Genomic DNA, 27,307 nt, shown 5'->3' on the forward strand with positions numbered 1-27,307 from the left:
CTCCCGGAAGCGGCGGCAGGAAGTCCGGCCCGCTCAGCCCCGGTGGCGGCGGGGCCCCGCCGCAGGGACTAGCTCCCTTCTCCGCTCCTCCTGGCGCGGCCGCCGTGGAGCCCCGACACCGATGGCCCGCCCTGCCGCGCCGGAGCCCGGCTCGGCGCCATGGTGAGCCCCTTCCCCTGGGCCTCCCGCTGCGGTGGCGGGGCTCTCCCGGTCCGTCTCCCCGGGGACGCCGTCGAGGAGACACCGGCGCCGCTCCTGCCCGGCCGAGGACCGCGGCGCTTCCCCGGGGGGCCGCGGGCCGTCCCGCGTGGTAAATGGTGCCCGGTAAACGCGCCTTTATGGGGAGGGCAAGGCTCCCCCCCCCCCCCCAAAGCAGCAGGTTGTGGGAACTGTTTGGACTGCGTGTGGTTAGTGCTTAATGATAATTATTCTCACTGACAGGAGAATATCTCACCAGTCCACATCTCCTTCCTCGTGTCTCAGCTGCAGAGTTGTAGAATCTATCTTAAACCCACAAAAGTGGTCAAATTTAATAGTATGGGACCCTTTTAGTGCTGTTTTCATGTCTAAACTCGGTGTGATTGGGTAAGAACCCCGTTTCACTTCATTTGTAGTAAGCATTTTATTGGCCTACCTGAAATAATAGAAAGGAGAGGGAGAAGCGTAACAATTTTCAAATATACAATCATTTTTACTAATGTTTTGGATTTTAGGTGGAATTACTTTTTCCTTTACGATGGTTCAAAGGTTAAGGAAGAGGGAGATCCTACAAGTGCTGGGATTTGTTATTTTTATCCTTCTCAGGTAATGTCTGCTTTTATTTCAGTGCCTGTAAAAGAGTGCCTGTGTTGTGAGTTAGTGCTGATATTCTGGTTCAGGAATGGTCGGGCTTCCAGGTGGAGCTCTGGATTAATTCTTATTTAGTATTCAAAAAAGTTTAAAGAAAACTCATGTAACTAGAACCAGGCAAATTGGAGTGGTGTTCCAGCCGGCTCAGTGTACAGAAGTCCTCGGGCTTCTGAAGCTGGGCACAGTGGTGTTGCACTCTGCTCCCTCACTGTGGGTTCTGGTCAGTGGAGTCATCCAGTGGAGTCCAGGTCTGTTCTGGTGATGTGAATAAATACACGTGAGGGATGAAAGTTCCCCTAAATAAGCTCTAGGCTCTTGTGCTGCCTGAAAAAAGCAATCCAATTATTTTTTTCCCTAGAAATTTGCCTGTGCTACTGCATTTGACTTATAATTGAATTGAAGTTATAATTAATTTTTATTAATACCTGAATACAGTAGTGATTTTTTTCCTTTCCCAAGTGCTTTTAAAGGCAGGGGGGCGGAAAAAAAGTCTGTCTTCCCTGCCTTCCTCGACAGACTCTCCCCGACCAGCAGGAACTGCTGTGTGGACAGATTGCTGGAGTGGTGCACTGCTTGACTGAGATTTCTGGAATTCCTCCAAGTCTCATTCGCCTAAGGAAGCTCAAGTTTGCGGTTGTAGTGGATGGAGACTATCTGTGGGTGAGTTCAAGAGATGTGGAGGCAGTCACAGACCGAAAACAGTGAGAGAGTCTGAACTACTGTATCAAACAGGGCTTTTTTTTTTGCTTTTTTTTTTTTCTTCAGGGCGTGGGCTGCACACAGATAGACCTGGGGAGAGCTAGGGTGGGAACTTGCAATGCACAACTTTTCATTGCAAGGTAACTTAAATTTTCTTTACTGCAGCTTGCAACTGTGTATCATGGCAGTCACTTGTTCCTGTTCACATGACAGTCAGCTGTTCCTGTGAAAAGTTTCATGTACCTCGTTTGTGTGTCCACACCCAACGTGTTTTCTTAAGATGTGCCTGGCAATGGCTGTAAAGCATTGAGCTCTGCATCATCATGTGTATCCCTGGGTTTCTGGCAATGGCTGGAAACAGGATTCCGTGTGCTGCAGTTATTAATAAGGACTTAGTCTCCCTGTTTGGTAGTCCAATTGTTCTTTCCTTCTAACCCTCAGTATTCCCTGCTGCAGAGCTTTGTCAGTGTCAACAGACATTTAGTATATAAAGAGCAGTGTGCAGCAGAGTCATGACGAAAATGCCCCAAACCATCCCCTGGAAACTGGGTTGAGACCAGTCAGACCTATTTAATAGGCAGTGCTGTTCAGACTCACTGGGCTCTCTCTGAGGCAGGAGGCCTGACGCTTCTGTTTCTCTTGGCAATTCAAAAACTAAATGAAGCATCTTCATCGCTGTACATAAAACAATTTGAATATTTTTAAGTACTTAGTTTCAGGAAAATGTTCTTAGCTATTAGAGCACCAAGCTAGGTCATCTAGCGTGGGAAGGGAGTGTGTCTAAAACGCTGGATTTCTGATAGCATTTATTTATCCTGTCTGTGCCAGGGCTCTTCTGTGGGTATTTTTGAATTTCCTTTTCATCTGACTTGTGAATCCGGGGGATGTTTGCCTGCCGCAGAACTGCTTGCATGCCTTTGATGCTCATTTGAAAGCGATAAGAGTTGTTCTCACCTGCTGTGCCTGGGTTTTGTCTGTAAACATTCTTCGTTCATGGCTTTCTGTATTGAAGGTTCTGGGTTGTGCAGTTGAGCTCCCTGATGTCAGCTGTAGACGGTTTCTGGAGCAGCTGATCAGCCTCTTCACCTTCTACAATGGACCTGTGCACCATGCATACATGGTAATTAAGATCAGCAGCCGTGATGTTTCTGCCTAGGAAGAGATCTTAAACACTTACCATATTGGCTGAGCTCTGCCCGGGCACACGCGTGCTGGCGTGTTCCCTTACACTGCCTTCCTACTTGCAAGGGTCAGAGCAAGCTCACGCATCAAAGAATTGGGACCCGGGAAAGTGTGCAGGCCCATCATCTTTATTGCACTGAGGTAGTCTACTAAGTTTCCTAGATGTTCAGTCTAAAGCAGTTTCCTCTATCTTCCTCCTTAACTTCACAAGATTTTCCATGTATAGGTACTGTCCCAGACTGATTGCATCTAATGTCCTGAATGCATTAAGGCCTGTGCAGTGACAGCTGTGTGGATTTTTGTTGTCTGCAGGCACTTTCTCGGGAGGAGCTGAGCAGGCAGTGGGACAGATATATTGAACATATCCAAAAAAACACCAGTGACCTCCACAAGATCTTCAATTCTCTCTGGAATCTGGACAAAACCAAGGTAAAAGCCTGTTCTCTGCAGTGTCTGGCTCTAGAGCTGCCTTAGTGCCAATGGTTTTGTGTTTATTTCCTGCATTGAGCATTTGCGAGAATTCTCTGGCCTAACTTCTTGTGGTTCTCCCTTTCTAGGTGGACCCCCTGCTTTTACTGAAAGCAGCTCTCATCCTGCAAACTTGCCAGCGGTCTCCCCATGTCTTGGCAGGCTGCATTCTCTACAAAGGCTTGTAAGTAACAAGGCATTACCTAAAGGGTTAAACTGCAAGTTAAATCTGCCCCTTCCTAGGGCTGTGCATCCAGGGAGCAGAGCAAGGGCACTAGCTGTACACACAGAGCTGCTGTTTGTTATTGGCAGGAACATTAATGCTTCAGGCAAGGTAATCCCTGTCTGCTGGTGTATTTCACAGAGGATGAATGGTTATTTGTGTTTATCAGTGGAAGAAATGGAAGCATGAAGAAATTAAAGGTTTGGGCTTTAGTAGTAATCTGCTGTCTTTATGATATTCAGCAGGATGTGAAGACTGAACTTCTTAGGCTTTTTAGGTGGAAGTCACCAAGAAAAAGAAAGATGTGTGAAGATTCCTCTTTCCCATTAGTGTTCTCTTTGCAGCCTTGCAAATATAGTGCACATGTGTGTCTGTATGTATTTTTGACTGACTTGTTGGCCAGGACCACTGTCTATACTGATAGACAGTGCGCAGAAGGACGAGCCAGAATTTCCCATGAGAAATGCTGGCTTCTTTCAATCGAAGATTAATCATAGCTGAAGATGCTGCAGATGTGGCACTGAACGACATCAAGGAAAGCCTCAAAGGTGGCCTTGAGAGACAGGAGGTGGGGAATCCTGGGAATTTCTTGGCAGTAACATTTAAGCACCTTCTTCCTTTGGCATAAACTGCTCCTGTAACACCTTTTATGAGCACTGGAAATACGCCACAATGTCTGCATCTTTCCAGGTCTGACAGAGGCAGGCCAGGCATTTTTAAGGGAGTGATCTCATACGTGCAAGCAGGGCACTGAGCATGAGTCACTGCAGCATCTTAAAGCTGGCGGCATGTTGTAGTGGAAGCGGACGTCTGACTTGAGAATGCAGTCTTGTCCTGTGTCTGCCTATCACCAGTGTGTGTGTCTCTATCGCTGGTCTGTCTGGTAGAGATCTTTTTTCACCAAATGTCATCAGAGTTCTCTGAACTCTGAATCTTACTACAACACTGCAAAGGGCTTTGTACCCGAGTTAAACTTCCCCTTCTTCAGAGTCTTTTGAGAATCTCCAGAATGTGGATCTCAACAAGACGTAAACAGGAAGACCAAGAATACCTTTGGAAGCCCTGTCCAAGGGGCCTGTGCTGCAGTACTTTGAGTGCTAGTCTTTCTGAATCTTCTCCACTGCCCACAGCTCTCCATGGGGTGGCAAGAAGCCTGTATGGATTGGTCTGTCTTAGGTCTTGACCCAGCAAAAACAGATTTGTTGGCCAAAAGTAAATACCAGCAGGCGGTTTTCCTGAGTTTGGAGTGGAACTGACCCAAAGGAAAGAAGATAACAAGAGTCCTGATGGTCACCCAGCTCATGTTCCTGTTGTGTGGGGATGTGTTAGCTCCAGCCCATGTCTGGGGTTGGCCCTTCAACCCTTGCAGAGTGTCTGGCAGGACCAGGAGAGGTGGGTGCGGTGGAACCCTAGAGACTCCCCCAGAGATCTCCCAGCTGTGAAATAGGGCCCTGCAGCACTGTCAGTTTTGCTCAGAGTAAAAGTAACAGTCTGGTGTGAGCATTACTGCTGGCTCTGCCTGTCCTGATGCACTGACTGACGGGAGTCTACGGCTGAGCTTCAGGAAATGACACTCTGCTCATGGATGACTTTGTTTTGTCCTTTTAGGATTGTGAGCACCCAGCTGCCACCTCCTCTCACTGCCAAAGTTCTTCTCCAAGGCAATGAGTCTCCAGGCCAGGTATGTTGCTAAACATGTTCCCCGTGTGCAGATACCCACTTGTAAGGATGTGGTGTGGGAGTTTGTGTCATATAAATCTTACATGTGCTGTTACGGGGAAGGCCAATTACTGATGCTGATGCTAAAAGCTTTTATTAGTTATGAATGAGTAAGGTTTCAAGACTTCTGCACTAGGAATTTGCTTTTTTTATGGTCTTTTAAGTTACTGAATTCATGAGTTCTCATCTATGTGGTGTTTTGATTATCTTTTTACCCAAGTTTAGGTATTTAGTGCTAAATTTACACACAATGAATGTCTGAAAGTGACAAATAGATCAATTTTCATTTGCATTAAAACTTGTCAAAAGTAATTATTTACATGGTTCAAGATCTACAAAAAACCAATCAAGAGCCGGATATGAAGAAGTCCTCTGCTCTTACTCTGGTTGAGTGAACCAAGCTTTTGTGCCCTGAGCAGGCAGTAATGGCAAATTGTGGTATATTTGTCCTTGCTTTCAGGTGTATTTTGGTTCATGGGAAGTCCCCTTGACTTTGAGGGCTACCTAAGGAAAAAATCACTGCCCAGCATGGTAAACCAGTCACAGCATTTGCTGAAGGGGATGGTTTGGGGTCTGCTGTAGTCACAGGGAGCCTGAGGAGGCTGGAAGAGGTGTCTTGGTGGCACCGGTGGCAAGCGTTGAGTCATGCCACAGAGCTGATTCTTGGCTTTTCTTTCAGAGTGAGCCTGGAGGTGAGGAGCAGCGGGAGCCTGGTGAGCATCCAGCTGCAGAGTACTGGTTGCCAAGTGCACAAGAGCAGCATATGGGCAGCCCTCTGGGGCTGCATTCTCTGCAGTGAGAGCATGAGCTGGTTCTCTGGGATTCACGTCAAAGCTCTTGCTGGATGCAGGAGTATATCCCTGAGGGTGTTGCTGCCACTAGTCAGCATGTGCCAGTGGGTGTTGTGTAATCAGAACTAGTTCCTTCCTTTGGCTAAGCAAAGGAGTTTGCTCTTTTGGGTTTAATTGTCAGTTCTGCAGATTCCCAACATGCCTGCTTTAATTCCAGTTACCCATGTGCCTACTTGGCCACTGATGGAGCCCTAAAAACAGATGGCTGATGCTTTCAGTCCAAACCTTCAGTTGTTGTTTTTGAGCATCAGTTTATAGATATTCTGCCAGGACAGTTAGGAAAAAAAAATAAAGCTAACGGAAAATTTAACTGTCAGGCATTAAGTGTATGAGGAGGATGGGAAAATGCTGCCTAGTCAGATGTGGTCAGTTTGTGGTGACCCAGGATACAGGATGATAGCATGCCTTCTCCTCCTGCAGAAGCCTTTGGGCTGATGGAGTCTGGCTTCTGTTTTTTATGCTGGGGCATGTTAATTTAATCCTCAAACCTCCTTTGCTCTTGCAGATTCTCCATTGCCGCACGGTGTCCGTATCATCCCTGTATTCCTAATGGAAGATGAAGTCTCAATGCTCCGAGACTTTCCAGTGGAGTGGATAACTAGGTAGGAAATCAATCTGATGCATAGAGAGGCTTGGACAGCAAGGGAGCTAACATATGGTGCTGTGTCCTCGCTAGCCATTGCTAATGTTTTCTCTGATACTAACTCAAACTCTGTCCTTTGGCTGTGTTGTGGTTTAACCCAGGACAGGGTGTTAAAGCCGCCTGAGGTCTTTCAGGCTGAACAAAATTTGTGGTGTCCGTATCTCTGTTGCGAAGCAGCCCAAAGCAGAACTGTTTCCCAAGACCCAACTGCGGTCTTCTGTTGTTTCTCAGCTCACAGTGCTGCCTTTGTGCTTTTTAAGTAAGGCAGTGACGTTCCTGGGAGTCTGCAGTGCAAGAGGCCCATGCTTTTCACCTGTGTTAGGCCTTAGCCATCCTTTTCTGAGGTAGATGCTCTTTGTAGCAGAGAATAGATCAGCTATTGAACACTACCAGGAGGTGATAGCATTACTACGTATGTAATGACTCCAAACAGATCCTACTCAGTAGTTTAATCAACTTGTCATCTCCCGCTAGGTCATCTGTGTCCCCAGCAAGCCCTAGAGGAGAGAAGAATGCTCTCTGCTCCCAGGCAGTTTCAGAATCAACAGGAGACCTGAATAATATCTCTGTGCAGGAGTCCCCTGAGCGAGCTTCAAGCACAGCTGCACCAGAAGATGCTGTGCAATCAGGCAGCCTTGCAAACACAGGCCCTTTGAAGGGCTTCCCCAAAATGGAAGCCAGTACAAAGAATTCTCCAACTGCAAAACTGAGCAGCCCAGACAGCAAAAGCTCAGAGCTCAGTAGAAAAGCATCTTTCCCATCAGAGAGAGACACGAAGCAGCTGTCAAGCCCTTCCACTCTCCATACTTCTGAGTATGCTCAAACTACAGGTCCATATCTGGAAGGTTTTTGCTTTCCAAACCCTTACACCCGGGAGCAGGAGAGTCAGAGCATGGGGAAATCTCTTGTGGACTATGATGTTGAGCAACACAGTTTCCAAAGTTATGCAGCCGGTGGCAGTCCGGCTATATGCTCTCCTGCCCAAGAGTTGAGCAGAAGGAAGGCAAGTGAACAAGACGAGCAAGGGACTCTGAGCCAAAATAGTGTCTCTAGAGAAAGCAGCAGTGCAGCTGGTGGCAATGTGCAGGGTTTGGATTGTCCAGCCACTGCTGTACAATCAGAGCTCCAAAGCAGGAGTCAGCTGCCAACTGTAGAGTTTCAGGAGAGTCTGCTCGGTGACCCAGCAGAGAACATGCACTGTCCCAGGAGCAGGGAGAGTGGCTGGCTGCCTCAGGTGGACAGTCTGGGAGCCCAGGCTGGTGTGGAGTCAGGCAAACAGTGCAAACCGGTTAAGATGAGCTTGTATGTTCACTGCATTAAGGGGCTTTTGCTCTCCCTGCTGGCTGAAGATCACCTCCGAGAGGACCGGAGCTCCATTGAAGATGTGGTAAGTGGGAAAGCTCTTCCACACCTGCACATACACTCACTGCTGCTTGGTGGTGGTGACAGGGGTTACAACTGAAGAGCGAGTGTTGGATCGCTGTTCCCATCTCTTTCCTCACCTGCTCTGTGTTGTGCAAGGCAAAGCCATTTGGCTTGGGGTTCATCACCACAACCAAAGCTACGTGGGAGGTTGTTTGCAAACGTCAGGCAGTGAGCCTGAGAGGTGAGAGCGTTGTCTCGCAGGCGACTCCTGTTGCCTGTTGTTGTCTGTCAGTGCCAGCGCCGGAGCAGAACGTGTAGGTGTGACCGTCAGACAGCCCCGCAGGCTGCCAAAGGCCTGTGCTGGATTTGGGATTTGCTGGGAAACCCTGTCAGTTTCACAGTGCTTTTTGGAAAGCAGGGTTTGTTCTCTGTTTAACCTCCACTTTGCATGTCACAGCTTCTCACTCTGGAAGCACCAGAGAGACGTGTCTGGCAGTGAGTCTCTGAAGCATTTCCTTTCTACGTGAAAGTCTGGCTGTCTGCGTCCCCAGCCTGCTCTCCCTGGCACTGCTCTCTAGGGGCCGGAGCGAAGGGTGCCATTTGGGCACTGCGAATAGGTGCTGTACCAGAGCAATCCCAAATTACTCTGCTGTGGGATTTGCTTCGGTGCGCAGGCTTCCCTGCCAAGTGGCACGGTGCAGCTAATGGGGCTGCGGGGGAAGGACATGCTGGCCCCCGGCGTTTCGCAGTGAAGCATTAGTCTGCAGAGCTGCTGCCTGGCCTCTGCTTTCCTACCAGGGAGCTGAGTCAAAGCTGCAGAGGCCTGTTTGATATGCCAGTTGCCATAGGAACAACCTAATTTCTTTAACTGTCGGACTGGAAGGTGGAGGGAAGTTCAGACTAATGCTGGCTCCCAGCATTAGCAGAGCCTCAAGGTTACTCCATTTACTTTCAAGCTCTGGGACTCAGAGGCTGTGGCTGTGACTGTGACAGCCCCCCCTCCCGTAAGCAGGGGGATGCCACCTCTGCACGGCATGTGAGGATTGGCATGTCAGGGAAAGAATTGCTGCAAAATCAGCAGAGGCCAGGAGGTGCAGCCTTGGCATTTTGCGCCAGTCATGGCACGTGGCTCTGTCCCCTTTCTGCTCATTCCAAACAGGCAGCTGCACAACGGCTTCCTCTCTACCATGTCTTCTCTGGTTGCAGGGAGAGAGGGGGGTGCAGGCAGGTAGGAACTGATGCTCTTGAGAGCTGAAGGTCATCCTCATTGCAAAGGTACCCTCAGCTTCTCTGGGTTTCCTCTGGTTGCAGCTCTGGTCTAGCTGGCAGGCAGCGCAGCCCTGCTGTGTTCGGAGGCAGCGTGGTTCCCAGCAGCCCATGCAGCACCTGTGGTTGGAAACGAGCTTCTGCTCTGCTTCATGTCTGACCTGCTGTGAGAAGGAGCGTCTGAAGGATGTGGCTAGCGTGTGAAATGCCTTGTTGGGGGGGGAAGGTTAGCTCTGCTAGTGACACATTGTACGTCCTCCTCCCATCAAATGCCTGGGCAAGTCCAGCAGTGGGCCCAGCCTGGCTCAATTTGTCATTCAGTTCATTAAGTCTCAAGATCAACTGCCTGATGCTGGTGCACCACATTTCAGTTGATTTTACTTTATGTATTGCCCTGGGGTTGGCAAAGCCCTGTTCCATTCACATTCCTCTTTTTCCCAAATATGCTGCTTCCATCTCGCGTACTCCTGCTTTGGATCTCATCTTAGCAAAACTCTACTTTCACACGGCTTGGATTTTGACTGTGATTAGGTTCTCCTGACTACACCCTTCCTCTGGGTGCAGGTGTTTGTTATCTCTTAGGAGAGATGCACTGCATGTCCTGTCATCCCAGGAGGAAGAGTGTTGTTCGAGGAGGTAAGAAACGGGCTCTGCTGCTGGCATCATGGTGGATTTGTGGCGTAACCTCAGTTTTTCTGTTCCTTTGTTTATCTGTAGATTAAAAATGACCCTCAGCTCTCAGAGATGTCAAAGCTTCGTTATAATTAATGTTTGTTGAATGCTTTGAGGCCCCTGAATGACACCAAAGAAGGGTAAAATATGCTACTTGTGGAGCTGAGAACAGCAGGCAGTACTGATCATCCATCTAGGATGGCAGTTTCCAATACAGGCTTTCCCTGCAGAGCAGGAGGCTTTGGAGGCTTTCAGGATCGCTTCCTGCCTGTCTTTAGGTCTTATCCCTTCATTTCACTGCACAGAAAAGAAAATCTGCTCCGTGACCAGGGAGGTCAAGGGTAGGCCAAGCTCTGCCATCCTGCTGAATGGAGACTTGATCCTCTCTGTGGCAGAGGAGAGCACACGGGCAGGCTGGAGGATTATGGAGTTAATCTTCTCAGCACTGCTGGAGGGTCCCTCAGCCCTGCCTGCTGCCTGGGAGCCTCAGCATGGCCAGGGCAGTTGGCTACTGAAAGTCCAGTCAGCAAAACAGCTTGGCTTTCATGTTAGTACATTGTTGTGTGAATCCTTTGCTCTGTGCCAGGCCTGTTGTTACCCCACAGGTGAGGCTATTTCCTTGGCTTTTCTGGTTTTTCCCCTCTGGTGATAGCCCAGTGCCTGCAGTCTGCAGCTGGCCAGAAGCTCAGCACGGAGGCTGGGTGCCCATTAGAAGACATACTCATGTGTTGAGAGGGTGCTGTGGGAAATGCTGCAGGCAATTAAATCCAGCCCAAGCATGTAAAGCTGCATCCTGTATTGTACTGTCTGGTGTAATAAAGGCTGGTAAGCAAAGGAATATTCCTTGCTGCAGCTGAAAGTCATGGCCAGAATGTGAAGATGAGCCCTGGAGAGTAATGTTTGATGGTAAATTAATGGAGTCTTGCATGTTCTTGTAATTAATAGCATCAGGTGGTTTAATGGCTTATTTTCAGGTTGGAGTGCTCTTTTTCTGAGTCCCCATCTCACTGACTTGTAAGCTGGGAGGCTCATCTGCTTTCCTGTGCCCAGGTTTCCCAGCCATTCCTGGTGGGAGCCTGGGCAGCAGCAGCAGAGCATGGAAGGGTCCAGTCCCTCTGTTACTGACATCGGTCACCCAAGCTCCCTCCAGTACCTCCTTGGAAGCCTAGGTAAAGCAGGGCTTCTACTCTAACACTTGCCTTTTTTTTGCCCTGTCTGCAGTACCACAGCAGTCTGGCTTCTCTAAATGGTCTTGAGGTTCATCTGAGGGAGACTCTGCCCAAAGACTCCTCATCCTCAGCCAAGACAACCTACAGCTTCACTCACTATGACTGCATTCAGAACGTGCTCACAGGTAAGCCTTTGTCTTCTGGAACAGCAGCCACTTCGGAGGACGGAATGAGAACAGGGTTTATGCTAACCTTTTCTCATGCTTCAGACAACTTTTCAGAAACATTGCTTGCTGTAACTCTTACAAAATAGCCTGGATATAAGGCCCTATTGAGGAAGCTTTGTGTTTTCTGAGTTTATAATCTGCTGAAGGCTTGTTGATCACTTTGTTTGGATGAGAGCCAGAGGCTGCTGGGAGATGGAGCAGCTGCCACTGGCTCTTTGCTTGGAATGATGTTACTTGGGCTTCTGCTAAAGGCTAAGTCTGAGGACAAGACTCAACATCCTCTTCAGACCCACCCACCCGCCCTCCCTCCCCCCAACTTCATTCATTACACCCTGGTGTGATGCCTTTTGACCCGCTGTACAATAGAGTGTTTGTCAGTCCTTTCTGGCTACGAGAAGCAGGAACTGGGAACAGGTAGTAGCCAGCAGTTTGGAGACTGCTGCCCTGGATTCATGGGTAGACCATCAACATGCAGAAAGCCCTGTGCATGTATTGCCTCAGTTCATTCTAATGTTTCTCTTTTTCTGGCAGCCTCACAGGCAGTGTCCCACCTCTCTCTGTCTTAGAAGTGCTTTAGGAAAAGAGACAAACCCCAGTGATTCTTGGTAACCCAGGTCTCAGGCCTTCTTGTCACCCCTGTGGGGTGGGAAGGTACACTGGGCTTTTTGTTTGTGCATGGCTGAGCATGGTGCAAGCTGCTGACTAATTTAATTGAAGTGATGCTGGAGCTTAGGCTGTCACCCAGTCTCTGTTCTGTAGATATCCAGGGTGTGTGGGAGAGGTTCACAGCCTTTTCCTGCTCAGTAAATGGGGGCACACTCCTCTGTAGAGTGGGCTGTTAACACACACCCCTTACTCCTCTTCTGCAGCCAACCTGCCCCATACTGCTGGCCCTCTGGATCGGCACTTCCTGAGAGCTGCTACGCTGATCCACTCCGACTTCAACCAGCTTCCGACTGCTTCAGAAATGATAATTAGGTAAGGTGTGCTTATAACTCCCTCCTCTTCCAGGCACAGGAGTGCTGTGTGGCACACAGAATAGGCAGAAGGGGGAACCCCTTTTCTAAGCCTGGCTGAGGTTTGGCATGCATTGTAGGCCCACCGGTGTGGGCTACTTAATATTCTGCCTGCAATGTGATCTGGGTGTTGAGAGGCTAGGATGGCACCAAGGCAAGTGAACTGAAGGCAAAATGAGTTGTGCCACAGGTTTGGATTAAGATATAATTAGCTAGAGTATTGCCGGTTCCTGGCACCATAAGGTTCTAAGATGCAGTTTTAAATATAGCTGTTCCTAATGAATTTGTGTCTCGGCTGGGAGCCAAAGGCGCCCAGAATTGGCAACCTAGATTTTGTTTTTTTGCACGGCTTGTTGGGTTGGAAACACACTGTAATGTGCGTGGCAAACTCAATTGTAATGCGCCAGGCAAGATGGTCTTATCACAGCCAGAGCCCTTCCACACAGCTGTGGCTAAAGCTGATCTTGTGCTACAGCACTCCCCCCATTCCTGTAGCTGATCTCAGGGAGGATGGTGATGTTGTGAGTGTGCAGAGATTCTGCTTGCTTGGCCATGCTTGTTTGTCCAAAACATGATGAAATAAAGATGCTTCTGGGAATTACACTGTTTCACTTCTCTGACACAGCTTGCCAAGGGAATGTGAATCATACACTTCAATGCTGGAGAGCTCCTTGTTTAGCATTAGTTTGACTGGTTCCTTAAATCCTATATCAGCTAAGCTGGCATATTCTGTGTTGCCCCAAAAAAAGCAACTCCATGTGTGAATCAGACTGAGTAACAAGATGACTAAAACTGCTTTCTTTTATGGAGAGTTGTCACACAAGGGTGTCAGCAAACATATCAGTTGCTTTTTTCCTCTATCAAGGAGGAATACAGAGTCCTTTGCTTTGCTCCCTGCCAGCCCTCTTGCAGGTAAATACTGAGTGGTGGTTTTTAATCAATGACTTGAGCTTTTACGGTTACAGTATCTGACTATCGTCTGAGCTTCATCACACATGTGACTAAATAACCTCGTATGATTCCTGCTGCAAGGGTGCTGTGCTGGGATTTGCTTATGGATAGCAGCAGCAGTGAGATAGGTTCCTCCAGGAAGGAAGGAATGTTAGACACAAGGAGTGTTTAACTACTGGCTCTCGATGTACTGGGCTGGTCTGCCAGCAAGGGAAATTCTCAGAGGATGGCCACACGCATAGGTGTTAATGCTGCTGAGTCAGTCACAGAGGATGAGGCATATGACACTTTTTCTTTTAGGATGCCAGGACCCGTGAGAAGGAGGGTCTGGTTTCCTGTGGCCTTCTGGCAATGGATTGCAGGGTTTGGGTGCCCATTTTAGCTCTGTGTTCCTTTGCTCTGCTGAGAGAGACCTAAAAGTCCCTCTCAATAGCTGGGAGTCCAGTGCTGCAAGCACCCCAATGCCCAGCCTGGTGAGTTGAAGTGGATCTTGCACAAAGCTGTAAATCCTGACCACTGCCTACTCTTCTGCCCCATTAGGAATGCCTCCACAGCTGTGTACGCCTGCCGGAACCCCGTCCAGGAAACCTACTTCCAGCAGCTGGGTGCTCCACACCGCAACTCGGGTGTTCCCAACCCTCATGACAGTGCATTCAGCTTGCCGAGCAAGGCTAAGCAAAAGTTGCTGAAGCATGGGGTGAACCTGCTTTGAACTGATGCACTGAGGCAACACATCTCAGCCCATGCTGAAAGTTAGTTCATCTCCAATAAGTAAAGTCTCAAAGCCACTTATTCCGTAGGAGGCATGAGGCTCTGTGCTACATCTATGGGGTCTCCAGCCTGCCTTGGCCCAAGGAAGGGGCACTCCTATTGCTCTGTTCCTGCAGCACATTTTGTGCTAGTGAAGGGTATTGTTGACATTAGCACTTACCAAAGACTGAAGATAGAAAATAGCTGTGTTGGGGTGCTTGGTTTACATTGGCTCTAGGACTGTTCATGGTGCTCTGCCACCACAGGCAGAGACTCCTGGGGTGCCTTCACCTAAAGTAAAACCTCTTATTGCTCTAAGCTACATAGACACTGGGCTACTGGGCTGTACTGGCTTTCAGAGATGTCAGTCAGACACTGCCTCTGCCTGGAGTTCTGTGCCTAAACTTGCCCTGGTCAGACTTAGGCTTTGTTTATATCTCTTAATCTATAGAAATGATCCCCTGCCACGGCATAACGCCTTACCTTGATTAACAGAGCCTGCATCTTCTCAGACTAACTGGAATGGAACAAGTGCTGCAAAACTCCTAATCCTCCTACAGGTGCTGTCAGGAGGTTTTTATACCGTAGCTGAATCTGAGAGATCCTTGTCCCTCCACGCCTGCCTGATCAGTGACTGTGCAGCACAGCACTGCCTTCCCCGTTGCCCACCAACACAGCTGTAACCTGCCAGCCTCTCACAGGGGCTGTGGTGGTGGTGGTATGAATGCACTGCACCTCCTGCCTGCTCCTCAGCCTTCTGCTTCCTTCCCTCGCTCCTGCTGGAGGACCTTGTTTCATCTCCTTGCTCTTGCTGCTCAGTTTGTCTACATTCTGTTGACAGAAAAGGCAAGTGACAGCCCCTTAAGCTAATGGGACCAAAGAGGCCTTGTAGCCCCTCGGCAGCTGTTCTCTTTCTGCTCAGGCAGACGGTGTGTCCCCTATCAGTGCCTGGCTGGGGGGGGGTTGGTGGTGACGGCTGCTTAGACCCGAGTGATGGATACCTGTGTCTGACTGTGCTGTGTGTTTCAAAGCCTGCTGCTGTTATGTACACACGCATCACTGTGACTGTGAAAATAAAAGAGTCTCCAAGACTCACCTAAGCACTATGTCAGCGGCCAGCATCCCACTTACTGCTTGGTTGTCATGTTTGTGATTCCTGGTGTGAGGGTTTGGGGTTGGGTGACCTGTTAGCTCACTGCTGAGGGCAAGTTCCTGCACAGTGGGGTTGAACAGGCAGTGCCTGTTGCTTCCATCACTCCTGCAAAAAGTAGCTACTTGTCGGGGTCTTAGAAGATTTGGAACGTAGATGTGTTACGGGCTTTACCGTGAAATGGTGAGCAGAGTTGTGTCAGTGTTAGGAGGGCATCCCCAGGAGCTGGACACAGTAAAATCACCATCGTCACAGCTTCTTGTTCCCCTCTGCCAACTGCTAATGCCCAAAGTAGCTCTGCCGTTGCAGGGCTCCACTGCAGACCTTGAATAGGAAATTCGGTGGAGTCCAGAGGAAGAGCCAGCTGCTTGCTCAGGGGGTGGCTGGGCAGATTGCCATCTGGCTTCCAGCACTGGCAGTTGAGGAGGTGTTTCAGCAGCAGGAGAGCTGTATGGCACTGCGCCCTGCTGCTGCTGTCCTCCTCGTGGGGACTATAGCAGTGATGCTACTCTGCACTAAAGTACTATCAGTTGCCTGTCGGCTAATGGCAGTGTAGATGTGAAACCTCCTTGGAAAGCCTGAACTACAGCCATCCAGGAGAACTCCAGCCTTGGCGATACCCACACGAAAGGGGGCACAGAGTAAGGCACTGCTTCCCTGAATTATGGACAAGCTGCTTTGGTTCTGGAGTGCAGCAAAGAGAGGCATCATGTAGGTGAGGGATGAGGTGGTGGGAGAAGGCAAGAAGGAAAGATGGTCGTGTGCTCCAGCCCTCTTGTGATGCTCTGGGCTCCTCTGACATGCTGAGCCAAAGAGGCTCCCGCTGTTAGATGCTGCTCTGTCTGTCTCCTCTCTGCACACTCAGCAGCCCTGATCCAGGTTCCCTCTGTGATGCTCAGGAGGCAAGGAAGCCTCGGACTGCCAGAAGGAGCAGCGAGACAGCAGGCAGGGCTGTGAGGCAGCTCCAGACTGCTCTGCTCCCCCAGGGGAGATCCTGCTGTCTCCTAACTAGGTGTTTTGGGAAGTGGTTGTGTGCTCTATCAGGAAACATGAAGAAGTTGAAGGAAAAGCCTGAGAGGGACAGGAGGGAGTTTTGGCACAGCAGCAAAGCACAAAATAGATGCTTTTGCCTGCTGTCGTCAGGAATCTTCCACTACAATCTGCTCTGCCGTCTGTTGGCAGTGGAACAGCTGGGGCGGCTTCATTCCCTTTTGCTTCTTGAACTGCATCTGGCCACCAAGACCTAATTCTGTCCTTTGATCGTTAAGAGGAAGGTTGTCTTGGAGTAGTACAGCAATGAGCTCCAGGCCCTTGACTTAATGGTTGCATTGTAGAGAGGATATTTAAAAATTGGTCATTTCAAGTATAGCAAGATGAGGAGCAGCTGCCGCACGGGCTGTGTCCTGCCTGAGTGCATGAGAGTGCTGCTAACGAGGGCCAGGGGCCTCCCGGGGGGGCGATTTCTTGCATTGCCAAGCTGCCTCTGTGCTCGGGGTGATGTCGGGCACTGGCTTTTGGGCGGCTGGGCAGGAATTGAGTGGCAGTCCAGCACCCTCCACCTGAGAGCTGCTCCTGAAGCTGCCTGCTGCCTTTGATGCGTCAGTGCAGGCAGCTGGAAGCATTTTTCCAAAATGGTTTGTTTGAAGCCTCTCCAGCAGGCTGGTGGCCCTGGTGCGGAGGCTGGTGGCCCTGGTGCGGAGCCTGGACGCAGGCAGCACTGCTGTAACCTATGGGCTCTTCATGCTGCCTGGCTCTGCAGGGCCTGGACCGGAGGGGTATGGCAGATCCTGGGAGATGCAAAGCAGATATTCCCTGCGCTCCTTGTCAGCGTGGGCTGCGGGTGAACTCCAGGCCAGGGAGGCTGTATCTGGTCAGGACAGAAGTGCCATGGGGGTGGGTATTTTAAAGCACTACCCTTGCACACCGTATCACTTGCAAACTCAGCCTGGGCCCATCCCCTCCTGCTTCTCCAGCGTGTTTTTCTGGACCAGCAGCTGGCTGAGCTGCTGGGGCCAGCTGGCGTGAGCAGGACCCAACACCTCAGTGTTTTGCTTGACCCTGGACTAGTTACACCAGCAGGCAGAGCCCGTTCTGTTTTCAGCACAACTGTTTATTGATAATCTTTGCTTATCCACTGTATGAATGTTACCAAACTGTTAAGACAGTTACCAAGCCAGCCTGCTTCCTCAGGGTCTGGTTCCAGGTAGTCAATGCGTGTAGAAATCATGCACTTCAGATATTCTGTAACAAGACAGGTGTAAAAAATATCTCGAATGTATTTGAAATCTCTGCCTTATCTTGCAATCTAATCACTGAAAAATCTGTAAAGAAATCGTAGGGGAGCGGGGCTGCGTTCCCTCCCGGGCAGGGCGCAGAGGCGAGCGGTCCCCAGAGCTGTGCCGAGGCCACCGAGCCCGGCGCAGCCGCTTCCTAACCAGAGGTGCAAGGACAGCGGTGAGCATCCACGACATGCTGTGCTTCACGTGTAGCATGTTATAAACTGTACGGTAGCTCTGTACCCTGAAACCCCCAAACAAACCCTGGATGCTGGGTGACTTCAGGAAAAGCGTGTTGGTTGCTGGGCCGGCAGGAGTCCTGGGGGGTGGAGGGCTCATTCCTTGGGCTGCAGAATTAAACACCCCCTACTTTTGGAAACCTTTCCTTTGCTGTCAGGTACGCGTGAGCTGCCTCTCTGTACACTTGCCCTGGCTCGAGGAAAGGAGATCGAGCAGCAGAAGGAAGCGTGACCTCCTTTCTTCCTTGGCCTTTGTTTTACAGACAAACAAAAGCCCTGCGCTGCATTCCCAAACAGCGTCCCTGCCCCTGCAGGGGCTTCCCAGCTTGAGCTGTGAAAACCGAAGGTTGCAGATAAAGCAAGGAGGGGATTTAGCAATTGATAACGCCCTTGGTCAGATTAAAGAGCAGGGCTCAATGCGTGCTGTCCCCTCGACAGGGTGTACGTCAGGGTGCTCCTGGGCTTGTTGCCTTGTTGGGGCTGGGGGCACCCGCAGCTGCGAGGGCAGATGGTGTCCTGCTCTTCTCCCTGCCCCTGCGGCAAAAAGGTTTTTCGCAGCGGGAGGGCTGGGGAGCCATGTGCCGGGGCCCTGCTGGCATGCGAGGGAGGAAGCAGGAGCCCCTGGGCTGGTGGTGCAAGAGCTCTCTGCGGGCAGAGCGCTGCCCTGCCTGCACCGCCCCATCTGCCCCAGCCTGAGCAGTCCCTGCCCAGGGGGTGCGTTGTGCCCGCTGCAGCCCCTGGTGTCTGTCCGTCCATCTGGGGACTGCAACCAGGACAGGGGCAGGCTGAGCGCAGTGCTGGGCTGTTTGGCTGGGTTGCTGATTTGTGTGTGTGTTGTTTTTTTTGATGACCACGAGAAGTTTTACATTATTACATTCAAACAAACACCCTTGGTTTTGTTACTCTACTTCTGAACACCGCAAAACACAGTAGCAACATAACACATACGAGAGTGGTGCTGCAGCTAACCACGGCAGGAAGGCGATGTGCTGTCATGTTGGAAAATAATCCCTGAAGCCAACGATGGAAGGAAAGAGATGGGCGTTGATACACGTCACAGTTTCCATTTACAAGAGCCCCGGGAGGGAGGACCGCGAGGCCGTGTGCTGGGAGGAAGCTTCCAGTGCGGCAGGCGTCCACGTGCGGCGCTGGACCCGCTGTGGAGCTGAGCCAGCATGGCTGCCTGCCTGCCGGCTGCCCTCGAACCCATGACACCGGGCAGCGCCATCATCGTCCTGGGGCAAAGATGAAGTCGAGGGCTTGGCGCTCCGCGGCAGCGACGTTGGGGTGCCACAGGTCCACCATGAAGACCACGCGGGGACCCTCCTCCGGGGAACCTGGGTGGGATGCAACCAGGGGGTGAGGCTACGCTCCCATGGGAGAGACCAGTGCTCGCCCTGGTGCATGGGTGATAGGCTCCACCCTGGGAGGCTGCAGCCTGCACCCCGGCAGAGCGTGCAACCAGTAGCAGGGGCAGCCTGCAGCTGCACTGGGCACCGGGGAGGCGTCTGCGCAGTGCAACCCCAGTAAACACCTGAACTGCTGCTTACTGGGAGCCCCGTGCCTCCAGCAGCCAGCACCAGGCAGGGTCCTCCCTGCCAGGGCTCCAGGGTCACTTTGGGCAATCAGACCTGAAGGTTTCCCGCTGCAGGGCAGCAGGCACCATGCTGAGCTCACCCTCCTTGCAGCTGCGTCTCAGAGCTGTGCAGGGAGCTGCTGCTGCATATTCCAGCCTTCCCTGGCCCCGTGGCTCTGCACTGAGCTGCGCTTCCCAATCCCACAGCAGGGTTGATGTGGGAGCAACAGCTTTTGTTCTCCCACTCTCTTCACATGCTCCCCTGCGTAAAACAGCTCTGCTTGATGCTTTTATGCCATCAGTGACTAATGCCGGTTAATCCAGGAGAGCTGAAGGGGAACAGCCTCCGTCAGCGATGGAGAGAGGCAACAAAACAGGCCAGCGTGAAGCTTTTCCTCCCTGCACGGGAGACAAAGGTGCCTCTGGCATGTCAGCACTGAGCTGCTGCCTTGCAACGGGGCCGCTGCAGCCAGCAGTGCTGCCGCGAGCAAGGGCGAGAGGATGCTGAGGCTGTCAGCATTGGAGCTGGAGCTGCCCTGCAAAGCTCTAGGGGACGAGGGAAGCCTTTCCATGCTGGCTGCCGTGGCAGGGAGAGGATCACCGGGCCCCGTGCCGGGCTGGCAGTGCTGTGGCAATGCTGGAGGGCTGCAGGCAAGTCAGGATGGGAGCAAGCCCTGGGGCAGGCTGAGGAGGGGACTCCAGGGGCTGCACTGGGATGCTCCACCACCCTGAAGCAGCATGGAACATGCATGATAGGCGAGCCCCACCGTGCCAGGAACAGGGCTACTGCCCTCCCTGGTGCAAGCCAAGGGCAGCAGCGGCGTAACCCCCACGGGATGCAGGTGCCTCCAGTCCTGCAGACGCCTTGGCAGGAGAAGGGACTGGGCGCAGTCATCCTGCCTGCCCGCTCCTCCCTGGCCCCCCAGCACTGGCGTCAGTGTGAGATGAGAACGCGAAGCCCCACGAGCTGCACGTAGGGCTTACCTTCGTGAAACGCCGTGTGCAGGAAGGAGTCGTCGAAGAGCAGGCAGCGGCCCTCAGCCCAGCACTGAGGCTCGCCCCCCACCACCAGCTCGCAGTTGCTGGGCGTCTTCAGACCTTCAGGCACAAAGAGAGGGGACAGGGAGGGTCAGGCGGTGCTGTGCTCCCTGCAACAAGGGAGCAGCCCTGAAACGCAAATGGCGAGCTCCATGCGAGCTCCATTGCTGCTGCCAAGGGGTTGCTTCCCTCCAGAGAGCAGCAGCAGCAGACACTGCGCTGAGGTCAGCGCATGACAGAATCCAGGGTTCAAAACGTGCACAAAGCTGGCACTGCATTTGCAAGCTGAACTCTGAGCCTGATGCAGCCCAGCCCCTGCCTGCTCCCTTGCCCACTCCCTCCTGCCTGTCTCATCCCCAGCTGCTGCAGGGTACCCCCCTGCAGTCGCTCGCTGTACCCCAACAAGCTCAGAGTGGTGGGCACTCTCTTTTCTATCTGGAACAGCTGCCAAGTCCCCAGAGCCCACAAACACAGGGTGTACATAGGAAGCCAGTTTCCTGGTGCATTTTCTAGCTTCAGGACCAAAGGCAGATCCTGCCCTCTCCTTCCTCCAGTTCCACTGCGATTACCCTGTGCACCGCAAGGCTGGGGTAGGAGGAAATGCTGCACTGGGACTCAAGGAATGGGCTCAGTTCCTGGCTCTGCCACAAGCTCCCTATTTGACCTTGCATCACTCAGCACCTGCCTTACCACTCAGTCCCCCACCTGAGATGCTGCCACACGGTGACTTGCAAGGACAGAAATTCACGGGAGGGTCACAAAACCCTTGTAGGTAAGAGGCTCTGTGAAGGCCACAGGAGCGAGGACAATCCTAGAAATAAAATGGGTCTTTTCCTAAAATACTAGTGCAAGTCAGGCCCATTTGATGAGGGTCGATCCCATCACACCCTGCAGCAGGAACGTCACCCCCCCACAGTGCCAGGGACCGCTGGAGCTGGTGCAGAGTCAACCTGCCCCGAGGATGCAGCCATGGCAGAGAAAGGGGTCAGGGCTCACATGGCTTGCAAATGGTAACGATGCAGCAAACGAGCAGGAACGGATCTCACAGCAATGCCAAAACCAAGCAAGCGCAGCAGGGACTCCCAGGTGCCCACGAGAGCTGGAAGCGCAAAAAGCCGCTCTGCTTTTCTAACGGGTGTTTCAAAGCCTACAAAACCCAAAGCCATTTCCCTGCACAACGGCCTCAGCTGGAGACGCTCCAGCTGGAAAGGGGGGGCCGAGCAGCCGGGGGAGGCGGCGGCCAGCAGCGCGCAAACCTTCCATCGCACCCGCACCCCTTCCATCGCATCCACACCCTGGGGAACGCTGCCCTGTCCCTTGGAGGGGCAGAGCTGGTGCCTGTGCTTGGCCCTGTGCATTCAGCAGAGCAGTAAACAGGGTTGGGGTAAATCCTAGAGAGCGACTCGGCTATGCTGACAGCTGTTCTGTCTTTTCAGAGCAAGCTGGCCTGAAAGGGCTGTTTGGCTCTTAAATGCGTCCGTGCCCTGAGCACAGCAAGAACCAAGTCCCCAACACCGAGGTGGGGATGTCAGTGAGTGCATGAGCAGCCCATCGGTGTGCCCCAGGCACAGCGCTGTGTCCTGGCTGGAGGGCCAGCAGCCGTGGAGCAGATTGAGCTGGAAAACATAGAAGGACAAGGGAATGATCCGCATCACTCGTCTCCCTGGGGCGGGCGTGCTCCAGCTGCAGGGCTGGCCTCAGCTCCACACTGCTGGAGCAGGGTGCATTTGAGCCAGCCTGGACCTCGCCTCACTGCCCCCCTCCCAGGAACCACTCTCAGCCCCTTGCAAGGAGAGCACATCTCCCCAGCACTTTCTCCCAGAGAAGGGGGAGAGCTGGCGGATGGGCGGTGGGCTGCCTCCTGGCACCAGCGAGGGAAGGTCCTGGCTCCCCAGCGGCTCCCTGGGCCTGGAGAGCTCCTCAGATCAGCTCTGAAGACTGATTTCCATTCTAAATAAATGGCCAGTCACCGCCTGAGTGTGTTTACCCAAGAGGAGTTGGCTGAACAAGCACGTTTGGTGTTTGCCAGCAGGGCCCGTGCGGTGCCTCCCCCGGCACGATCTGCGCCGCTTCCAGCGCGGCAGAGTCCCGACCATCTGTGCCGCGTGGGCTCTCCCCATCCCAGGTGCCCGCAGGGTGGGGGAGCACCGCGCCACCAGCCCAGCGCTCGCCCGCTGGAGGGGATACTCCGGGACCCCCCCCCCGCTGATTTGCACCAAAGCAGCATCTCTCACATCTGCCTGTGTCATGCACAGAATGCCTGAAATCCCAGGAGAGGGGGAGCTGCTGGGCGGCTGGCACCGGGAGACAGCTCAGTCCCTGGAGCAGCACGCCAGGCTGCCCCGCATCCCGTGATGGGCGGTGGGGCTGCCTGCAGAGCGGGGGTCATTCGGAGACCCCTGCACAAAATCAGCCCCGTATCTTGCACCGGCAAGAGCCCGCACCTCCAGGTCAGCAGAAGGAGGAGGCAAAATGCTCCTGCTGCTTAGCTGGGGACCCTGGGGAGTTTGGGCACCCAGAGGGACTGACCGCCGGCCTCTCCTGGGGAAGCTGCTGCCACCAAAGCCCCCAAACATCCCTCAGGCCAAAGCAGAGCAGGCACCCGAGCCGGCCCCAGGGCTGCAATTAGTGGCTGAACTCAGAGACCGCAGGATGCAAGAGGCCTTTTCTGGGCTCACGCGCCCAGGCATGGCTGCAGCCCCCCGCACCGCCCGTGGCGGGGACGCCCAGCCAGGATGAACCACCCTGCTGGGCACTTACCTAGATGGCAGCGTATGCGGATGTTTGTGGGTCCGTAGTGCTCGGCGATGACGGTGCCCGGGCTCAGCACGGAGATGCATGCATTCCCAAAGACATTGTTGCCAATGCAGGTGCGAAGGCTCCCGAGCAAGCGGTACGTCCGTGGGCATCTCCTGCAGTTCCTGGGCACGCACATGCCCTGGTTCACCAGGTAGAAGGTGAACCACTCCCCGCTGGGCGTGCTGTTCATTTTCCATCCTTGCGGGAGGCTGCAGTTTGAGAAAGCTTTGTAGAGGGTCTCAAACTCACACAGGATGGTCTGGAAGTTGCGCTCCAGCAACTCCACGTCGTGCTTTTGAGCGTCCCGGGAGAAATAGGGCATGGTTGGCAAATCCGGCAAGAAGAAGACTTCTGGCTTCTGGATAGACGGCCGGCTGTTGAGGTAGCGGCCCTGCTCACGGATGCCCTTGTGGATCCTGCCCATGCCAGACCAGGAGTAGCGCTTGGCGTACTCCTGCAGGTTGTGGTAGAGTTTCTGGTTGAGTCCGTCGTGGTGCGTGCAGCGCACGCACTCGGGCGAGTGGCAGTAGACGTACCCGTTCTGCACGCCGTTGGCCTCGGCGCTCTGCATCAGGGCGTTGACGGTGGCGTAGGTGCGGGGCTGCTCCCGGCCCACGTGGTAGCAGTACCACACGAAGAGGACCAGGAGGCAGGCGACGGCAGCCAGGGCGGTGGCGTCGCAGTCCCGGAAAGATTGGATGCCAGTGGCGATGAAATCCCGGAGTCCATCCAGGGACCAGCTCCAGTCCATCAGCCACTCCAAAGACATGGTGGTGCAGCGGGTGGTGGGTGTGCGAAGGGGGGCCCGGCGGTCAGTCCTCGTGGTCCTCAGAGACACCCACACCATGCAGCTGGGCCGGGACGCAGGAGGAAGGGGCTGCCATGGGGGAGTGGAGCTGCAGGTCTCCCTTGCACGCCCAGGAGCTCTGCATTGGCAGCAGCAGCCGGCAGCTCCCAGGGAGGTAGGTGGCCGGGCTGCCCAGGGGTCCCAGCGCCAGGGGTCAGCAGCGACGTGCCTGGAGGGTCCCCGCCGCCGTTGCTCCTGGGCCTGCCATCCTGAAAGGCAGCACTGGAGGGAGGCTCTGGGGAAAGAAACCCAGAGGCGTTAGGGAAGCAGTTTCCCCTTGGGGTCCCTGCGGGGGGTCAGTGCCCAGGATGCAGCCGGGGCTGCATGCAGGGGATGCGCAGGGCAGCAGCTCCTCGTGGGAGGGTGATGGGTGAGGAGCCCAGGAGCCCAACATCATCCCGTGCTGAGAAACCCCCCCACCCCTCCCAACAGCATCTTCCACAAATACCCAAATGGAAGGTAAGGGGGGAGAGTCAGGCCTCTTGGCTCCTGCTGCCCCTGAGTGACCCAACCATCTCCCCTCCCGCTCTTCCCCCCCCCATTTCTCTCCTCCACTGCTGCCTTATCGTGTCTGAAATCTGGCTGATAAGGCAGGGGGGCAAAGCTGGAAATAGACACTTAACAGCCCTATCTTGCAGCACATCAGTTTATCCTCTCGATCTAAATGCTCTGAAATGACTCTCCCTCCAGAGACTGAGCTGACAGCCCCCAGTCTGCCCAGCAGCTCTCCCCTCCAGGGACACGGGAGCCCAGTGCTCAGCCAGCCCAGCGAGGGCACGGTGGCGATGGTGGGAGGTCGAGGTTGGCTTGTTTGATTTCACCAACTAGAGGTTACTGGCTCGCAGGTCACAGGAGCTGAATGGCTCCCAGCACCGCCGCGCAGGCCCAGCCCAAAAAGCAGAACCTGTCCTCCCCCCTCCCAGGGCAGGAGACAAGTCCACTACACAACTGGCAGCCGCTGTCTTCAATGACCTCTGGGCAGCTCTGTCCTGCCTCACTGTCACAGCTCTTGGGAAAGCAGGCGAAAAGAGAAGATGCTCCAACTCCTCACAACCACGAGTGATGTTTGCTCACCCCAAACTCCATCCCTGGGCACCTCCGAGCAGGAGGCAGTGGGGGCAGCGGGGCACGCAAGGCAACGGGTGAGAAATGGAGGGGAAACAAACCAGGTTGGGAAGCACACCGAGAGCTACCCCAGCCTACGGCACGCTGCCAGCACCAAAGGAGAGCCTTGTAATTACTGACGTGCAGCATTTAAAGCAGCTGAACAGGAGTGCCCGCAGGTCAGGTCTCCACACCAAGCAGATGCTCAGGCTGGACATGTGTCCCGGAGCACTGAAAGCAGAGTGAAGGATAAGGGCTGTCACGCCATTCATCTGGGCTAGTGCTGCGCCCAGACTGCACCTCCTGAACGTGTCAACAGCTGCACAGCCCCGGGCAGGGCAGGGGGATGCAGGCTGGCAGGAGCTGCAGGGCAAGCAGCTCTCCATCTGGGATGAGTGAAGCAAGGAGGATACAGGTAAGGGGGAGGGAGATGCTGTGGGAGCTCATCTGTAAGAGCACTGACTTGAAGGAGGAGGATGGGTTTATTAGCCAGGGAAGCCATCCAAAGACTTCCCAGCCCTCCCTGCCAAGGTCCTGCAGCCTGCTAATGAATGTGCATTTCCCTATTGATTGCGATGGTGATGTGCTTCAGCTGGTGGAGCTTCGGCTGGGACCTGACCCTGCAGCTGTGGACCTTGTGCAGGGCTGGGGACACAGGCTTCAGGCAGCTTTACACCCCGGGGAGGGACATCCGCACAGCCGACCTCCCTCCATCCTACTTCCTTGTGGCACACTGCCTGCGTGCCCTGTCCCGGGATCTGCAAGCCACGTGGCACGTCACAGCCTCCTGGGAATTTTAAGATAACTTTCCTCCATCCCCACCGGCTGGCATCCCTCCAGGCACGCTGACTTCTCCAGCCCAGGCCTCGGCTCCCCGTGTGCAGCCATAGAGCCGGTCCCAGGGGTGTTCCCTGAGGCCGGCACAATCCCCCCACGCTCCTCCGTGGTGCCAGAGCATGCCCGGGAAGACAGGCAGAGAGCCCTGCCGTGATCTGTATTCAGGGTGGCTCTCGGCCCTGACAGGCGAGCAGGGAGCCGCCTCAGCGCAGCAACCGGGCTCGTTCAGAAGCCGACTGACAAAGCGAGTGCACAACGGGGGCAGAGCTGGGGGGTCCGACAGCCTTGGGGTCCCCGACCTGGAGCTGCTCACATCCCTGCGGGGGTGGCACAGCACAAACACGGCCTCACTGCTGCCCCGGGGCTGCCGTCAACACCTCAAAGGGGGAAAATCAGGGGGGAAACCATCAGGGCAGTAAGAGATTAAAGCCCCCGTGCCCACGTGCAGCCTGCCTGGCCCCAGAACCTCGCAGCCAGGGAGCCCACAGGCTGCTGAGCCCTGGGCTGCACCAGGATGCTTCAAGCAGAGCCTCCCGCAGGGATCCAGCCCAGCGGCCGCCTCCTGCACCGGCACAGGCAGCCCCGCTGCAAACCTGCCCAAACCCACCTTCCGCAGGGGTTGTGCCGGCAGCGGCAGAGCAGGGCCCCAAATGCCGGCGGCACCACTCCTGGCAGATGCTGCGTGGCCGGGACCTGCTACCAGGCCGGTCGGTGCCGTCACCCTTCCAGCCCAGCCGCAGGCAGCACCGTGGCCCTGCACCGAGGCAGGTAGTTGCATAAAGCACCCCTGGCCTGAGATCCAAGAAAAGGCTCGTCAGCTAATAATAAACAGCAGAGCCGGTCGAGAAGAGTGGAAATCAATTCCACATTGCACCGAAGTTGTGCAGGACGTGGAGGCGAGCACCGTGCCAGGCAGCAGCGGCGTTACATAATGAAGGCAGAGAGGCTTCGATGCAGCAGAAAGTTGCATCTCGGCAGCTCCGCGGGGGCCCCCGGCACCTCCCGAAGGAGGCAGGTTTCGCTCAGCCCGGCCGGGATCCCCAGGCCGCGGGCCCCTCGGCGAGGAGGACGCGTGGCGGGACCGTCCTCGGCACGGCGCAGGCGGCGTCACCTTCGGGAGCAACACGAGGAACCTCTTCTGGATGGGGCGCGTCGGGGCGAGGCTGGGTGCCGCCTGCTACTACGGAGCTGGAGCGAGGCCAGGCAGGCGCGGGCGCTGGCTTCGCCCTTTCCTCCGGCGTGCCACCCCGGCGGCGGTGTCAGCCGGGCGGCCCGCTGGTCTCGCCCGGTGTGACGGTGTCACCCGGGGTGGCGGCCTCAGCTGGTGTCACCCGGGGCGGCCGCATCAGCCGGCGTGGCGGCAGCGCTGCCGGCCGTGCGGGTGTCACGTC

At 54.1% G+C, this 27,307-nt stretch overlaps 2 protein-coding genes across 2 annotated transcripts; one reads left to right on the forward strand and one right to left on the reverse strand.

Annotated features, from left to right (window-relative positions):
- Nucleotides 1-117: 117 nt before the first annotated feature.
- Nucleotides 118-14,983, forward strand: HPS4 (Hermansky-Pudlak syndrome 4). The gene is made up of 13 exons (XM_010582045.1): nucleotides 118-162; nucleotides 714-804; nucleotides 1,366-1,509; nucleotides 2,561-2,668; nucleotides 3,043-3,159; nucleotides 3,288-3,382; nucleotides 5,030-5,102; nucleotides 5,820-5,853; nucleotides 6,497-6,593; nucleotides 7,109-8,021; nucleotides 11,159-11,291; nucleotides 12,203-12,311; nucleotides 13,841-14,983. Exons 1-13 carry the CDS (start codon nucleotides 122-124, stop codon nucleotides 14,010-14,012), a joined length of 2,127 nt encoding a protein of 708 aa, XP_010580347.1. The 5' UTR covers nucleotides 118-121; the 3' UTR covers nucleotides 14,013-14,983.
- Nucleotides 14,984-18,942: 3,959 nt separating this feature from the next.
- ASPHD2 (aspartate beta-hydroxylase domain containing 2) lies at nucleotides 18,943-23,975 on the reverse strand. The gene is made up of 3 exons (XM_010582047.1): nucleotides 23,090-23,975; nucleotides 20,276-20,389; nucleotides 18,943-19,052 (listed from the first exon to the last, which is right to left on the reverse strand). Exons 1-3 carry the CDS (start codon nucleotides 23,973-23,975, stop codon nucleotides 18,943-18,945), a joined length of 1,110 nt encoding a protein of 369 aa, XP_010580349.1.
- Between the last annotated feature and the right edge of the window lie 3,332 nt (nucleotides 23,976-27,307).

The sequence above is a fragment of the Haliaeetus leucocephalus genome, unplaced genomic scaffold, assembly GCF_000737465.1.
Source record: "Haliaeetus leucocephalus isolate CR32 unplaced genomic scaffold, Haliaeetus_leucocephalus-4.0 Scaffold840, whole genome shotgun sequence".
Classification (NCBI taxonomy): Eukaryota; Metazoa; Chordata; class Aves; order Accipitriformes; family Accipitridae; genus Haliaeetus; species Haliaeetus leucocephalus.